This window comes from Lolium rigidum, chromosome 6, assembly GCF_022539505.1.
Source record: "Lolium rigidum isolate FL_2022 chromosome 6, APGP_CSIRO_Lrig_0.1, whole genome shotgun sequence".
Taxonomy (NCBI): domain Eukaryota; kingdom Viridiplantae; phylum Streptophyta; class Magnoliopsida; order Poales; family Poaceae; genus Lolium; species Lolium rigidum.
Window position 1 is genome coordinate 79,902,278 of NC_061513.1, and position 18,113 is coordinate 79,920,390.

At 39.6% G+C, this 18,113-nt stretch overlaps 1 protein-coding gene across 3 annotated transcripts; it reads right to left on the bottom strand.

Moving 5' to 3' along the window:
• Window positions 1–2,730: 2,730 nt before the first annotated feature.
• On the bottom strand, window positions 2,731–17,691 carry LOC124667173 (ubiquitin C-terminal hydrolase 13-like). Of its 3 annotated transcripts, none has more exons than XM_047204493.1 (32): window positions 17,463–17,691; window positions 17,203–17,281; window positions 16,062–16,197; window positions 15,824–15,981; window positions 14,591–14,856; window positions 14,308–14,520; window positions 14,130–14,238; window positions 13,925–14,040; window positions 13,193–13,291; window positions 12,407–12,516; window positions 11,962–12,036; window positions 11,398–11,476; window positions 11,166–11,312; window positions 11,008–11,088; window positions 10,801–10,920; window positions 9,318–9,440; window positions 8,632–8,703; window positions 8,405–8,490; window positions 8,200–8,308; window positions 8,040–8,108; window positions 7,827–7,937; window positions 6,818–6,873; window positions 6,543–6,720; window positions 6,362–6,463; window positions 6,212–6,283; window positions 6,055–6,120; window positions 4,583–4,648; window positions 4,434–4,508; window positions 3,769–3,885; window positions 3,386–3,460; window positions 3,226–3,309; window positions 2,731–3,147 (listed from the first exon to the last, which is right to left on the bottom strand). In XM_047204493.1, the coding sequence occupies exons 1-32, from the start codon at window positions 17,490–17,492 to the stop codon at window positions 3,106–3,108; spliced, it is 3,321 nt and encodes a 1,106-aa protein (XP_047060449.1). In that variant the 5' UTR covers window positions 17,493–17,691; the 3' UTR covers window positions 2,731–3,105. The 3 variants fall into 3 exon arrangements, with proteins under 3 accessions (XP_047060449.1, XP_047060447.1, XP_047060448.1); XM_047204491.1 differs by having other exon boundaries at window positions 3,769–3,903; XM_047204492.1 differs by having other exon boundaries at window positions 3,769–3,903; window positions 17,203–17,278; window positions 17,463–17,501.
• Window positions 17,692–18,113: the final 422 nt, after the last annotated feature.

Here is an 18,113-nt window from a genome sequence, read left to right on the forward strand (position 1 = left end):
GCACATAAACCAGTTTTAAAAAAAGACTACATACAAATTCGATAAAGCGAATACTCCTCCGTCTAGAAAACCTACAAGACGATGTAACTTATCAAAGTTTAAATGTATCTAAATCTATTTTAGTATCCAGATACAACCACGATGTAAATCTAACGATCGTTGATGTGTAATTCTCAGTGACTTAGGTCTCCTCCTCCACTCTAAGTATCGAATCTCGATAGTAGGGTGGAGGAGGCTATATCGTAGGGTGCAGGAGAAGGCTAAGAGCATCTTTAACAGACATCAGAACCCCATCCGCATAATAACCGTCGTTTTGCGGGTTTGGAGGGAAAAAAATGACAGTCCACCGCATCGGACCTCCATACCAAAAAATTATCCGGGCCTGCCAGATTCGGTTTCCCGGTTTCGCGAGGTTGTGCGAGCGCTAACCCCATCTCTTTCCCCATGGTGGCGTGAAGGAACATTCAGCTCCTTCTCTTTCCCCCTTCCCCCACCTCTCACCGTTGCCACGCGCCGACGTTGATCCCGACATACGCGGGTCGTCTCCTCTGAATCTGCCGGCATAAATACTCGTGCCGCCTCGCCGCGTCCATTCCGTCCGCCGGAGCACCCGCATCCCCAATGCATCCGCTGGAATCGGCCGCGGATTCGCCGCCGCGCCAAGGTATGGAACTCTCCCAAACTCCTCGTAGTCGTGGATTCGCCGCCCTCCTAACTTCCTCGCAGTTGTGCTTGCAGATGGACCCGTGCGCGTTGTTTTTATTGGAGGATTTGTCCTCCTCCGACTCCAATTTGGAGGAGTTTCTCGACAACGACGTGGAGCAAACAGCCGTGATCCTCGCGGCGAAGGAGATCTTGGACGTGGATCTTGGACGTGAGGCCGAAGAAGAGGAAGGGGTTAACCATGGGGCGGCTGTGCATCCCCCGAAACCGCGCACTTGGGCATGATTTCCTCATGCGGGATTACTTCGTCGAGGTACCCACATACCCGCCCCATCTCTTTCGCCGATGGTACCGAATGCGTAGATCTTTGTTCAACAAGATCGTTGATGCATGCGAGAGCAATGCGCGCTACTTCAAATGCAATAGGAATGCAGCCGGGGTCGTAGGATTTAGTGCTCACTAAAGATATCCGTCGTCATGCGCATTTTTGCCTACGGCATTCCAGCAGGCTATGTCGATGAGTATCTTCGCATAGGTGAAGATACGACGATGGAATTCGTCCGTCGTTTTTGCAAAGTTATGATGCGTGTGTATGGGCCGACGTATCTTCGAGCTTCCAACGAGAAAGATACCGTTAGATTAATGATCGAGAACGAACACCGAGGTTGGCGGGGTATGCTAGGTAGTATTGATTGTATGCATTGGACATGAAAGAATTATCCAAAAGCTTAGCAAGGCTTGTACCGTGGCAGCAGCAAATAACCAACAATCGTGCTTGAGGCAGTTGCATCAGAGGATCTTAGGATTTGACACAGTTTTTTTTGATTTGTGAGATTCTCTCAATGATATCAATGGGTTGCATAGATCTCATCATCTTGCCCGGCTAGCTAAAGGTGATGCCCCCGCTTGCAACTACACCGTCAACGGAAGGGAGTATACAATGGTGTACTACCTTGCCGATGTTATATACCGGATTGGGTTACATTTGTGAAGACCATCAGGCTGCCAGGAAATAGAGCTAAAGATGAGTTTGCAAAAGTACAAGAGGCAGCTCGAAAAGAAATTGAGTGGAATTTTGGTGTTTTGCAAGCTAGATTTGCAATAGTCCGAGGTCTAAACCGATTTTGGGATATGAGTACCCTCAAGAACATCATGACCACTTGTATGATTCTACACAATATGCTCATAGAGGATGAGAGGGGTTTGAACTTATCATTTTTCTTTCATAATATTGGCACATAGGTCAAACCTGCTAGAAATCCATACTGTTGCGGCATACTTAAAATATACTGTCATATTGAGAATGATAAATCAGCAGAACAACTTCAACAAGATCTCACTCAACACCATTGGCAGAGGCACACCAACTAGGATTTATTTGTATTTCCAACCATCTATTATTTGTTGAATTGTTCTTGTATCATTTGATTTATATTGTCTCTAAAACATTTCTTGTAATTTGGATTATTGTTCGTATTGTATGACAATAAATATTTGCTTAAATTCAAATTATTGTTGATTTTGATATTTAAACCCTATGTTGCCGTTTTGTTTGCGAGCTGAAAAAATATCGAATATGTTGTTATACAAGCCACGTTTAGACTGTGCAATGTTTTTTCAGCCCGGAAAAACACGTTTAGGGTAGCCTAGAAACGCTTATTTGGGATCTAGGGTTTAGGTAGCCTAGAAACGCTTATTTGGGATCTAGGGTGTCTGCTAGAGATGCCTAAGTCACTGAGCCTCAATCACTGATGTTGAATGGCATTTCAGACTTGAAGGGTCCTGTCCATTTTCCGATAGTTAGGGGGTGTATATATCGATAGTTACTGGACGTCATGGACAAGGGTTCCTGTCCATGACATACTACTTTAATTTTTATTCAATTGTTACTGTGTCGTTTGGTGGTCCATCACTGGAATCAAACATGTTGTGTAACCGTCAATTTTATAAGAGTAAATGTTTGCTCTAGAGAAAACAATCAGTAGGAATGGTGGAATAGACGAGCCATCACCCAACAGACGAGATTACAACCATAAAACACTTCGCGAAGCAAAAAAAAAAAAAAAAAAAAAAAAAAAAACTTAGCAAAATATACAGGTAACAAAATGTAACTAGTAACTGAACTAGGAAATTTTGTGCTAATATAAAACCCTGTACAGCCAACCAAATGGAAATTTTCTTTCGACAGGCCACAACACACCCCTCCACGTACATGTCAAAATAACAATTACTCAGCACAGCACCCCCTCATAGCCGGTTCTACATCTGTATCACTAGTTCACTACAGGTCAAAAGCACACCATGATCATGGACTGAACCGCCAATTCATCGGCTGGGTGTGGATAGATTAAGACGGTGTCGTTGGCCATCCATTTCAAGGAACTGTCAGATCAATCAGAGCTGAGGATACATCACGTTGAAGTAGTGAATATATCACCATCTTTAGTTGTAGATCTTCACCGGCTTTTCAAAAGAATGACGGTTCTGCAATTGTTTAGATCTACTTGAGAATACACCAACTGTTAACAACCTTTATGTGTTCGCAGTCTTTATTGTTAATACCTGACTGGCCAGGTATGCTCTTTTTGTGGACATGTCTGAGTGCTCCAGTCCTAGGGAATGCTCCCATGCTCCATAAATATTTTTCTATTTGAGGAAACACAAGCAAGGAAAATGAGAATATATATTTCTGCTGTCGAACACAAACGAAAATGTAATCTACCTGGAATCGGCTCAATACAATGTCCGTGTCCTCGAGGTATTCCTGGCGATTGTAGCCAATATAAGCAAATTTCCACTGAAACAAACCAACATAACATCAGATACCATCCAACAAGATGCAAGGAAACATAAAAAAGAACACCAACAAAAGTGTAAAACTGGAAACACCAAATATTCCTCCAATTGAAACCAAGATGTGCATATTTCTACATATTTAGGTAGGGGAGAACTACAATGCAAATAATGTATTCAAAAGACGTTGACTCTAAGCACTATCCACATTGATTTTCAGATGATATAACACTGACAGAATAAAGGAATATTCACAACAGTAAAAGGTGAAGAAGTTGACCATATATACGAAATAAAAGGTTGAGACCACACCTTGAGGAACTGCTCGTCAGGGACCTGAAATTTCTTCTGAATGCGCACTTTGATGTCAGACAAAGCCTCGCCATCATGAATAAGGAAGAAAAAGGGATCTCCATAGTATTGCATGTGCTGCAAAGATGGCAATAACTGTTTCAATGACAACAAATGAAGCATTATTGCTTCTCAAAATGTGTGCAAAAAGACCAAGATACAGAACTATAAAGAAGGCTGGAAATGTCACAGTAAGCACCATAGATGTCGAACCTGTCTCTATTTCCTTCTATTATGTTTGAACGAGATGATTTTGGAAATCACCATCATTTGATGGTCTAAAGGTACACCAAATGTTTATATCAACATTCTAAACCCTGTATGACGTGACAATACATCCCGCCAGTTTCTTAGGCTTATAAAAGAAGATGACTTTTGAGATATTATACGCATAAACCCGAAGCTAGCACTTTCAAGAAACCAAGGATATGCAAGTTGAAACTAGCACATCAAAGCACTATCATGTTGCTCCTCAATAGACAACATCTTCTCAACCATGTTAACCACAAATTGCCAGTACTTCTAGAAAATGGATCTGTTGGATTCAAAACCATATATGGCATCCATAACCATAAATACAACTGTGAAGCTTTAGGACCGAAAAGAAGAATTAAAAACAATGATACCTGATTATCTTTGAAGAAGTGAATAACATGAACCAAACGGTCGCGTGGACCAGCATTTTTCTCTTCTTCAGGAATCTGACAACAGAAAAGGAATTAGGATGTGCTTAAGAGGCATGAGATGGCGATGAACCAAGTATCAGGGTGCATACCTCCTCAACATGAAGAGGTCCGTTTAAATCATTAATTGAATCTATTTTCTCAGCAGGCTGGTATACCTGAAAAATAAGGCAAATGACTGATAATGAATACAAAGGTCATCTGGATTATTGAGTTATGTACATCATCTTAAGGAGACTGGATTCGTAAAAGAGAAATACAACTTTGAAGTACTCCATCCGTCCCAAAATATAAGGCTCGCTTTTTTCAGAGTCTTTGATGCACAACTTTGGCCACTAATATACACTGAATTATATGGATTGATGTATAAATGGTACTCCCTCTATCCCCGTTTATAGGTCTTGCGTGCATCCCTGGATCGTAAATTTGAACAACGTAATACAAGGTATACATTACAAAACATATATCATTAGAAAATTCAGATGTTCTACTTTGTAATGATATAATTTTTATTTTGTATAATTTCTATTATATTGGTCAAATTGACGATCTAGGGATGCGTGCAGGCCCTATAAACCGGGACAGAGGGAGTATCGTTGAACCATTAACTGAATCTAATGTTTCATATATATTTATAAAAAAATTGGACATATAAGTACAAATAATACTCCCTCCGTGCCGGTTTATTGGACTGACACGTAGTCCAAAAAAAAAGTTGACTATAAATCTGGTCAAAAAAATATGAATTATATGTCACAAAAATTATACCATTGGATTCACATTCAAAAGTTGCTTCCAATGGTATGATTTTTGTGACATATAATTTATATTTCGTTGACCAAATTTATGGTCAAACTCATTTCTTGGATTACGTGTTGGCCTAATAAACTGATACGGAGGGAGTAGTCAAAGTTGTAAGATATTTACCAGCGGAATTTAAGGGCTCGAAGGGGGTAAAAATGTAATCATGCCAAGAACATTTGTACTTTCCTTTTAGATAGCCAAAACCGCGTAATTTATGCATGGATATATCCGTGGTTGCTACTTACACTTAATTTATTTATATTGCACATAATTTGCTACAAAAAACTTGGAGGTTGTAGCCTCAACATGAAGTAATAAAGTACCACCCAGGCCAAGATTGGTGCTCTGCCTTCCTAGTTCCTGTCTGAACTAGTGACTATCACAGTCAGCAATCCTGGTTGTCAAACTTTACAAAGTTTGACTTTGACTAAACCCAGAATGTGAGGTAATTGTGAATGAATGGAGTATATTTAATGGTCAATATATTGATACAGATTTTGCATTCTAGATGTTCATATTTTTGTCTATAATCTTGGTCAAACATAAAGAACATGACTTTTGACTAAATTTATACCAATCAAAAACATAAATAACGCTATAAGTTGACTTTCATGATAATTCAACTAATCATGGTATGGGTTGAATTTCATGATAATACAACTTTCCTGTTTCCAAAACAAGCTTTCAGAAACAATAGACCACAGAAATCTAGAGTCAGGAGAAAGATAATTACGATAGCGAAATAGAGCTATTTAAGTACCTTCATTATCTTGTTATTGAAGACCTGAAATAACCGGAGTTCGGCATCACTTCTAGACAGCTCAACCTGACAAAGGGAAGAACAGAAGAATTCAGAATCAGATAGGCAGCACACAAAAAGCTGAAAGAAAATTAACAGCTTTTACAAGTGAATTTACCTTCGATTTTAAATCTTCAGACAGATCTGAAAAAGTGTTGCCTTTAGGCAACCGTGCAACGTGAAACTGCACCTGGTAAACAAAGGGTTACCGCAGGACATGTCCAGAAATGTAAAAGCAAATGCAAGCACAAAATTTCGTGCAAACTACCTCGCTGCTTGTAGCATGGTGAAAAGCAACTCTCAATATTTTCAGGCCTTGCAGCTCTGGTAAAGGAATGTCCAGTATCTCATAATATAATATGTCAGACATCTGCGAGATTAAAGGAAGCTCAAGTAATCCCATGTAATACAAGCTAGTAAACAGGAACACATGAAAAACGGTGCCTAACCTGATTCATGTGATGTAACATGTCCGAAAGATGATCAAGACCTCTGTACTTGATGTACTGAGGTTTCGGTTGCTGTGAATAGGGGTTGTGCTGTGTAAGGCGGAGTTTTGAAGGATCGTCCAGACCAAGATGATGAGCAACTTTCTCAACAACATCATCATATGTGGAACGTTTTGACCTTTACAAGTAGGAAAGTAGAAGTCGTTATCAGTACTCTTTTACGTAAGAAAACGGTCAATGTGTTAAAGCAAGGCTCAAAGATTCCCAGCACATACAGCTCCAGAGAGAAGTCGTCTTCTTTTGGCTTATCAAGCAATCTGAAATGCACAACCTATAAACAGCAGGAATCAGTTTTTCAGAAAAGGCAGCATTCAGGTAGAGGAGATCATCAGACCACAATATCTATGTAAGATTAAAAAAGGTGAAGCTGCCGCAAGTATAAACAAATATAGACAAAATTCACTCGAATGAAGGAACATCAAACATCAGGATAGCACACAAATATTACCCTCCATTACTATATGATATTAATACAAGTGAGACAAAAATTGAGTATCAACAAGAAAACAAAGTAAAACAGAAAATTAAAATAGCATAAAATAGAATGTCAACAAGCAAAAACTGATGCAAAGTCCGCGTTGGTGAACTGATGGCATGTATCAGAACATCAGGAAAATCTATTACCACAAAGAGCCACTGTCAATTCAAGATCAACCTCAGAATTATAACCTGTATAGGTAGGAAAAAGAATATATGGCTTTCACGAAATTATGGCATGTAAGATTCTCCTATTATGAATTGAGCACAATACTTTGACAACTCCGTATTACGAACTTTGAGCTCATTTAGTAGGCTTTAACTCAACAGAGTGATTTCAAAATTTGATTTTACTTCTCACAAGTAAATTAGCAATCAAACCATAACATACATCCAAGTAAATTCGACTTTGCACAGTCATGGTCAATAACTTTTCTCACACACCAGTATCATCAAGATGAAAGAAAAGCATAAGGCTAAAATTGTAGCACTAAAGAAAAGCATAAGGCTAAAATTGTAGCACTAGCTCCATGAACCAGCATGGATTGTGTCTTTAAACATTTTCAACACAACCAAAAACACCACGTAACAATCGTTTCTCCACAAATAGATCATGCCAACTGTCTAACCAACAATAGAAAAAAAATATGTTTGGTGTCCCAAGCATGATCTATGAACCATTAAAGCAAGGCAGGGTATTGCAAAGAAAAATATGTCCAAGAACATACTCTCATCCAGACAAATTACCTGTCTATTTTGGATATATTCAAAGAAAGATGGCACATTGGGATGCCGATGTTGGTCCATACTATCTGGAGAGCAACGTTTTTGGTAGCATATTATGTCACCATCTGAAATCTGAAAGCAGCACCAAACATGACATAAGTAAGACACACATAATGATTAATACTCCCTCCGTCCATAAATAAGTGACAGAGGGAGTATAACATTAAGACAAACCTGGCTCAACTTGAAGGAAACATCAACGTCAACTGGTTCGCACATCACAGTTGGCTCAAATTTTATTTCCTACAAAGGTACAAGTAAAATGTTATCATGCTAAGAAAACTTGTTTTAAAGGGAAAGAGTCGACTATGATTCGAATGACCTCAAGACCAACCTCATACAGCTCAATATCTTCATCAGGCTGAAATCCAGCTATCTCATTCAACTTTTGCACTATATCAGATGGCTTACTTGATGCTTTCAGGAAAAGACTTCCAACATATCTGTTTACAATCACAGGGAAAACATCCAGTCAGGCCCAGTGTTGTCATACACTTACACAAAGAATAATAATACTCCAAGCCGGATAACGAAACAACCTTAGTTCTTCTTTGTCAGGATCATAGAGCTTGAAGAAAAGTAAAATATCATCCTTTGTCTTCAATGGAAGAGTCAAATGATTTTCCTGTATGTGTCACAAGCAAATGTTAGATGGTACACTAGTAAACAAGAGCAACAGCTAGACATGGTGGCCCACATCAGTTGGGCATACAAATCATATATAAGAAACAGACTGAGCAAATAAAAAGCAGTTCAGAATATCAACCTGTACTATTTCCAAGTACAACCTTAGTTCAGAATCTTGCAATCGAGTAGTTGTATCTTTAAGATGTCCAACCTATCAAAACTGAATTAATTAATTTTGAATCAAAAAAAGTGATAGTGATACATATAATAAATAGAACACAGTGTTCACGAAGGTGCCAGTCAGGCAGAAAAACTAGTACTCCCTCCTATCCAAATTAATTGATTCAACTTTGCCTACATACAGATGTATAGATGTGTTTGTTAACGAGATACATATGTATCTAGACAAACTTGAGTCAACTAATATGAATCAGAGGGAGTACAATTATGTGGGCCTAGAGAAGGTTAGCCAGTCGCAAAAGCAGGGTGAATTGGCAAGGTGGGCGAGGTGGGAAACACATGGCTTGATATGATATAAAAAAATGTGAACATTCGAAACACAAAACTACAAGGCGACACATTTAATGTGGTGGCAACAAGACATGGTTCATTGTTTGCAGTAGCTCTTACATCTAAATTTGAAGATTTAATTTGGGTCCACTCAGTCATTTCGACTTTGCCTTAGGTAATAGTGTCGAGTGAGAGAGAGTCAGTGAGATAATGGTACAAAGCTACCAAGGGCAATTTGTTGGCACCAAAGGTGTATTGGTACTTCTGCATGTTGTATAGTAGTACCCAGGTATGCATATGTCAATATTCACTTACAGTATTTGCTTCCTCATGTTGATTCAATGGCCTACTGGGCCTGAAGGTATGATTCTGCCGCTTAGCCCACAACCAAAATCTCTGGGAGTGTGCAGGGATACGAAATTCTTTTGACAACTCCTCCTGTCAAGTAAAAATCATTAAATCAAAACACCATATTGGCATTGTAAATATTAAAATAAAATTAGGTAACAATCAGAAAGTGCGTCACAGAAATGTGATTGTTGCAACCAAAGTCCAGTGAACAATTTTGTCCAAATTAATAGTGCAGGTTTGAGTCCAGTGATGCATCCAGAGAAATAACTTTATCTAGCCCATTATACACTCTTCAAGACTTATTATATGCTAAAAATTAGTAAAGTCCAAATTTCATTGCAGACCAAGAGTGGATTTGCCTATGAGCACTGATGCCTAATATAAACACCGCCCAACATTCTCTTAGAATCGTGCAATTGTAGTATATGGTGCTGATATTCAAGGTTAAAAATGAACTAGGTGGTAGGCTGGTGTTTTGTGGTGGCCTAGCGCCTAGGCCACCGCCATGAGCACCAGCAGCAGTTGTTGCCTGGAGAGCTCATATGGGAGGAATCTGGCTGTGTGAAAGGCCACACAAACAGAAAAGGGGAAGAGAAGAAATGGTCATCAGCCCCATTGGCCCAAGAAGCTGTTACTTCGGTTTGGTTAGGATGCACATCCACCCACTATATGCAGCCGGCATCAACCGCCAAAGCAACCACAAGGTCCACGACTGCATGAGCTATAGAAGCCGACCAAGACCAACAACCACACTTTCTCGTCTCAACACAGCCGCTGAGTGTTCTGTACCGCCACACTTCTGCTCTCCTCCCCCCTCTCCCTCTCTTCTTGACAGTGAGGTAGATTCCTCACCAGAAAACCTAAACATGCCGCCTAGACCACAGTTTTCTTTCTTACAATAGGCCTACATTTGTCAACATAACCATGGTATGAAAAGGTGCCTCTTAGACATGAGGCAGCAGCCAAATGCCTATTGTAAGAAAGAAAACTGTGGTCTAGGCGGCATGTTTAGGTTTTCTGGTGAGGAATCTACTTTCCCACATGGCCAATCCATCTAATATACCAGGAAATATAGAGTAATATGCTACCTATGTATGGACATAAAAACTTTGTTGCAACATGACTACAATGCATTTGCCTTTCCTGGTCCCACTAATAGTGCATTTGCCTTTTCCTGGTGCAAATTTTAGCCACTAGAAAAAACCAAAAATAACTAAGTAGGATTTAGGTGCGATCCCATTTGACACCTTATGTCTGTGCATCAAGGACAATTTAAAGAGGCATCACAAATAACAGAAAGTAAATCACAGCAACTCCTCAGCTGGCAGTCATGACTATATCAATGCTATTAGAGGGGAAAAGAAGCACATGTATTTGTTTACAAAATATCTTTATCTATCATCCTTGTTAATATCCAGCAACAAGGCTATCCAGTGAGAATAATTACCTTGACCTGGTTAATTGTCATGTCTTTAGATACACGGAAACTATGAATCTTTTCATAATCCACGAGATCAAAAATCACGTGTCTCCCAATTTGCTCTGCCAAATCTAAATCTCTGGCGACCTGGGTGACAATTCAAATGAAGAACCAACTGAGAAGAGCAACCAGAAGGACGAACAATCCCAGTCAAATAACACAATAAAGGCAAACCTTTAATGCGGTGAACATGTGAGCCTCAGCTTTCTCCTTTTTCTTGTTCTCCTTATCTTCGTTTTCTTTTCTTAGCCTAGTCTGGGAGAATTTTATATGGCATTGATATAAACTATATGATATCAAAAGGTGAAAACAAAAACAGAAAATAATACTACCTTAAGGTGTTCAGATATGTCTGTCTCATCCAAATCACAAATAATTTTCTCTTTGTCACTTTCACGTACGTACACAAGCATGTAAGCATTTGAGTACTTGGTAAATCTAAGTGGGTTTGTATTCAGTCCGGGATTAGTATGGGGGAGCTGTAACCAAGAAATAAAAATTATTGAGAAAAAAATATAGCAAAGGTCAACCTGAGAATTTTCAATGTTTCCAAATGAATATTACCTCTTCCTCACCACCATACTGCTCCTCTAACGCCCGATTCATGTCTTCTTTTGTCACACGTTCATCGTCAAACTTGTACCTAAATAACAACTTTGCAAAGTCAATAAATTGGAAACAGTCCTCCTGTAAATTTCCAATGTACTGCTGAAAGGTGTTATAGTTGAGAGTGTTAAGAGCGCTGCGCACCAAACTTAAGATTGTTACATAAACCTTTTGGTACAAAATACTAACAAAGGGTCGCTAGGTCTACATTGTCATGACACTTTGAGTTCCACAATCAAATGCCTCCTTTTCAATATGCTATCAGAATTAATGATAAAACTGAATAACACTTAGGCCACATGTTTCATGGTGATATAAGTTCCACAGACCACTAGAAGCATGTCAAATCTGAGCTGCAATATAAAATTCAGGGTATCGTGACTAGGTATTAATGTAGATCATATCATTTTCACTCGAATCATCTTATCACATGAGGATTAAAAATATTAACTTAATGTCAAATAACGATCTCCTACAAGTCTGCATATAGGAAACGATCTACTACTTAGAAGTGAACTATACCATTGATTAGAAAGGGTTGGGCGAATAAAGGCGTAGTAGTGTCCACCATTAACTCCACCACTGTGAACTAGTACACTGCATTCAACAGAAGTCAACTGGTTCAACATCAACAAGAAAAGTACAAGTCCACATCTAGCCAGTACAGGCTAAAGCTGCAATGCTTCCACCCGCCCATAAATTGGAGGCACTGCAAATGCATGTTAATATTACAAAAAAAAAAGTATTTGTACCATGTTAATTCATTGCATTTTACAAAAAAAGGGATGAATAACGAAGAATAACAATGGGCAGCATGTGAACAATGTAACCAGTACAGAAAATAAATTGGGCATAATTAATATTTTCAGTATGTAAGATTTAACTGGTTATGACTTTAAGCACCTATGAGACACTACAAATGGCATAACGAAACATAATGCACAAAAGGAACTTATTGAACTATTACCTGTGAAGAGTATAGAGGTTGCGCACACTCTTATCAGCTTCCGGGGAGAGATATTTCCTGTTATCTCTATCAAGGTCCAACTGGAGTGGGAACTCATAACGGTCGTTTATCTACATTGTTGGAATAATTTAATGTAAAAGCTGTAACAAAACTAATAACATATGTATGAGAAAGTACTTGCAATGAACATATAGTTGCTCACCCAACCTTCAGAAACCCTAGTTTTTAAATTCTAATCAAGGAACTTTCAAGTCACTGACAGACTATTGATCACTAATACTGAAGAGCGAACTCCAACTTATGAATATATGTAGTTTAATTACAGATATGACACTAGCATATGCTCAAAGATTGGCTCATAAGCATCCAATTGTACAAAACATACACATCTTTTGAAATTCTTTATTTTCTTGATATAAGTGGAATCGCTGATTTCTGGAAAAACAAATAATGCTGCGCTGGTAATGGCAAGTAAAGAACAACAATTCCACAAACACTGCACAGAACAGTTTCAGTCGCACTCAAAGTCAAATGGAATCGAATGAAATGATCAGAGTTGCACATATGACATGAAGCGAATGATGCACACCAATTCATACAATCATTGATTGGACAACCTTGCAATTCCAGTTTCTCCATATCCTTATGCATGGGACTGCATCTTAACAATGCAGTCCAGGGCATATGTAGATACTGTTACATTCTTCTTTCTGTGATACTAACCACCAAAATGAAAGAATAATAAAGTAACCTACAAAGATGATGAAGGAAGTGTTGAATCCAGACCTTAACCATGGTATCCCGCGTAAAATCATATTCAAACCGCTTTAGCTGAAGCTGCAAAACTGGAGGGAAATCAGTAAAAAGCATCCCTTTCTTGGCATCCTGAAAAAAGTGGACAAATAAATAAATTAAATAAAAACAAATCAAACATGAAGTATTTATGTTCAAATAATATCTGATTATATTGCATTTCATCAAAGCCATTCTCCTGATAATACTGAATAAGCCAACACTAATTCCAATCATATCAAAATTAAATATGTGTATAACTGTACACTATCTCGTACGGTCAGCATTGACGACCCAATCATCATCAAAAAAAATCAAAGAAAGGCCTGGCAACCATCAAAATTTAGATTCAACCATGTCCAGCAGGATCGAGGAGGACCTGGACAGGTGAGCATGAGCTGTTTACATATTGTTAGATAATCTGAGATTGGCTTTGCCACAGCTATTGGGCAATATGAATCTCAAGAACTTTCTAGCACAATTAAGGAAAGCATTCTATTTCTAATTCAAAACCTGGACAGGTGAGCATGAACTGTTTACATATTGTTCAGCTTGAGACGATCTGAAATCGGCTTTTCCACAGCTGTTGGGCAATATGGATCTCAAGAACTCCGTAGCACAATTAAGGGAAGATTCTATTTCTAATTAACAAATCTATTAAAATGCAGAAATAGGATTTTAGTCTGTACTGATAGTTCTCGGTATCAAATGCCAAGTCAAACTAACCTGCAGACCATGCTTTTCAGATTGATACTTATTGTCACCTTCCAGCATCTCTACAGCTACATATTTATCAAAAGATGCATAAACATCCGAGCAGCCCTTCACATCAAGTGCGAGATCTGAAAAAAAAAATGACGAATGTTAGTATGCCCACAAAGAGAACACGGGGAAGTAAGATCTAGATGTCACCTTGTCAGTTATTACCTACCATAGAATGACTCCTTTCTAGTAGATTTATAGTCAACATTAATGCACTCAATATAATTCATATGGTGACCTTCAAACAACTTTTGTATTGTTCCATCCACAATAGTTCCCTGGACAAAGGAATAGTTACACATCAATTGTTTGGTGTTATTGTTAAAAAAAACACGCAGATGCCATACCTTCATTTTATCTTCCAGCTTTTCACAAAGAACCCGGTTCAACTCCTGGACATCATGCTGCATGAATGAATCATAGGTATTCCATCCAAAAGATTTGGTAAGCTCTTTTGTGGAAATGCTACTGTCGCCATGCTGAAGTTTGTAGAAAAGACTTTGCAGAGCTAAAGGAATGCTCCCTGGAGGTGTATCGGCAGTAGGCATATGGTATACAGCCTACAGTATCTTTCTTTGTATCAGAACCACAGATGGGTTATATGCAAAGAACACCAGAAATACAACTTACCTTCCGAAAGAAGTGAATATGATAAAGTGTCTGGAGCAGCGAATTCATGTAACAAGTAGCTCCTTGATTCTTGAGACCAACATAACCGGTCTCTTTTTTGGAGTCATAGTTCCAGTAATCCGTCATTCTACGCACAGCAACCTCAGCTTCAATGATGCATTGATCATTCACTATATATCCTTTACTAGGATCATACAGATCCATTAAAGGCATAAAGGAAGTAAAACCCCAATCACTTTCTCGAGAGTTAAAAGTATGTGTTGCTTCTGCAGGGAGAAAGGAAAAGCATCAGATAATGACTAGCATAATGTGTCAGATGCTATGCTTAAATCTTGAAAGTACATTTCAAATAAGACGCAAATTGGGCAGAAGAAAGTGTTTCGAGGAAAAGTGTCAAGATGTATCAGTCCAAACTTTATATAGCAGGACATTCTTCTTTTCAATGATGGAAGAAATTGAAGAACAAGTACACTTCGCAGCAGAATAAGAATTACATGAATTATGGCCCAATAGGCACAAAATTAGGGAAAGCAACCCCCAGATCTCAGTTAGGAAGTTTATCTTTTAAAATAGGAATACATCATTTAGATTGCGTCTGAAGTGAATTAGATATAAGTCCACAATTTGTTACTTAGATTATAGCCATATATAAAGAGAAACCTCTATTAGGAATTCAGGCAAGAAGTAGAAGAATGGTTCTTCGAACTTGCCCTCAGAGGCAGAAGCCTCAATCTAACCATCGTACACAACAGCAAGCACATATAGACTCTGTGAAAATGTCAACTGCACAGACAATATGGCATGCTTATACTCCAAAAGTATCAAGCTACCATATGCCATAGCACAAAGAGTTCAACGATCAAAAATAAGGGCAAGTAGCTTAATAAATACCATCCATCCACAAATGTAAGCTGTTTATTATTTTTAGTCTCCAGTGCAAGACTCAAATTTTAATGTAACTACACTATGGAAGGACTTTGCAGCAAATTCAATTACATTATTTGTGTAGTCAACTTACACACTTTGCACATATGCTATGATCAAAATTTAAAAAGTTGACAGCATGGCTCCCATAGAGGCCTCTACATTTCTGGATAGAGCGAGTAAGCAACATCCACTTCAGAATAGCTACGAACAAGAACTTGAGGTGGCACAGAAGCCTGATATAAGTCATGTTGCTAGTGGATGGTTAATACTTCAAGATAAGTAGGGTCACAATAAAGTTTGAGATACCTTTTCTCGATGAGTGCTTGCTGTCTAATTGGTTGATCACAGCAAGGCTAAATTGGGCATTCCTACTCCAACCAGTAGGTAGCGACTTGGCATCAGCAACATCAAGGTACATCGAAAGTTGATTTACATTGTTTCCTGTAGGGAAAACCAACACTCTCCTGCAAAGAAGTAATAGGAAAAGAACTAAGTTCTAGAACTAATGGATGTAAAATAGCAATAAGAGGCTGTATTTACTGACCAGCTGTAACCCCCGACCACAAAAACATCAGAGTGGAGCTTTCCACCGTTGTGTTTGGAAATACTGTCAATCTTCCATGTAAATCTGGACGTTGAGGTATCAGGCAAGTTTTCTTGGTCAACGGTTGACACGGATTCTGCAAGACCAGATAAATAGTAAACAAGTTAAAACTAGCTTATTTTTGGTTCTGGACATTTGTGTATTGACTATTAGGCATAGCATCTAATGCACCTATGATGTAAAAATTCCCTGCTTGGACATGTCTAAACTTCCAACTAATGTTTAACATATGTTAACTTATCAATGTGCACTTAGAAGTAATAACAGAAACAGCATCACCTATGTGACCTAATAACAGTAGAGATCTACCGCCTAGTTACACACTCAGAAACAAGATTGCACAACCCAACATGTTTTGGAATGTTACTTCTAGTTCAGGCTTTTCTTATTTACACCATCTGCATCGTTAGTGTTTTTACCTTCACATCAAACACCAGCACTACAAAGGCTATGAAATCCACATAGAATAAATGCATAAATTGCTTTCATTAGCTTTATAAGGAACTCCATATCCCCCATAAAGCCGCACTGTCCATGTTAAGACTGAGGACGTGGTACATATCAATCAAAGTAAATGGCCACAATGAACACCTGATAGGCATGAAAAGACAGAACGCTCCCATGGTACAATGGGCTAATAAAATTTGGTTTACTATAAGCCTTAAGAGGGGCAGAAGTAAGATGCTTAGGGTTGCAAGGCGCATAGGTCCATTCGCAAAAAGAAGGCATTGAAGATAGCGTAACAAGTATGCTATCCAACTGAGCTTAGTGCAGTAGCTAATCCTATCGTGGTATGTAGTCTAACACACAACTTGACATGTCAAGCCATCCAACAACTAGATGCTCAATCGGTTTCTCTTCCAAATTTATGAGGCAACGATTCCGTGTTGTCTCAAACATACTTCGACGCAACGAGCAGGTTATATGAACTCCACTGGTAAGGTTTAACAAGATGCAGGTAATTTTAACTTTGGAACAAAGATGTAACCTATAGCATAAAGCCACAGATTATGTGGAAGCAGATCAAACTTCCAGTCGAAAGTACAGCACAAAAAAAGGTAGCACCGGAGAAAGCCCTCACCCTCCATGGGCTGCGGCCCCTCGAAGACCTCCTGTTGTGGCACCAGCATCTCCTCGTCCGGGTCCTGCGGCGGCGGCTGCTGCAGATAACAGGCGAGACGAACGGTTCAGCGCAGGGAGCTAGAAATTACAAGAGAACAAATCGCCGCCCGCGAAACCACTCCGATTCGAATCCACTCGAGACAATCGCAAACAGCGAGGCCCTCGGCGAAGCAATCCGAACCGAAGCGTCCGGACTCGGGAGTGGGGTGGGGGGCTTACCTCGGGGGCGAGAGGAGTGACCATGGTCATGTACAGCGGCGGCGGCGGCGGCGGCGGCGGGCGGATGTGGGATCGGGTGATGGCGACGATCGGTGCGCGGAGTACGGGGATTTGGGGCTAGCGTGCTAGGGTTTAGGGGAGAGGCCAAGGGAAGGGAGAAAGCGGGGAACCTAGGGGGACGACGAAGACGAAGGGGCGAGGAAAAAAAAATGGATTGGGGGAGCGCGTGGCCTTTGCGGTTTTCCGACTGTCAAGAACGGGGGAGCGGCTTTAATCAAGGGGCGGTGTTGTTGGCCATCCAGGCGTGCTTCGCGGGCTGGCCCAGAAGCACACGGGCTCGGCCCGTCAAAGGTATGTCTCCACCGGATCGACCTAATCGATCCTACTCTGGAAAAAATTTGTGCAAAAGTACAAACACACACGCTCTCCTATGAAGGCACACATGCCCCCCTAACTCTATAAGCACCTTCGAAAGACTGTGTTCTAGAAATTGATCCGGCTGGTCTTGAGATTAACAAAGTTCCCACGGGCGCCTCGACGTGAACGTCGCCTCCCACTAAAGAATATTCCACCTTTTAATGAGATACCAAAGTGTCAAATATGGGATTAAAACTCTGATGGGTGATACGTCTCCAACGTATCTATAATTTC

What these genes read in the sequence shown, in the direction of transcription:
- LOC124667173 (XM_047204491.1), bottom strand. Translation starts at nt 17,492, where the DNA reads ATGACCATGGTCACTCCTCTCGCCCCCGAG. An exon ending in AATATATCCAAAATAGACAG is followed by an intron (nt 6,874 to 7,826) that starts GTAATTTGTCTG and finishes TGCTGTTTATAG; the next exon opens with GTTGTGCATTTCAGATTGCT. An exon ending in CTGACGAGCAGTTCCTCAAG is followed by an intron (nt 3,461 to 3,768) that starts GTGTGGTCTCAA and finishes GGTTTGTTTCAG; the next exon opens with TGGAAATTTGCTTATATTGG.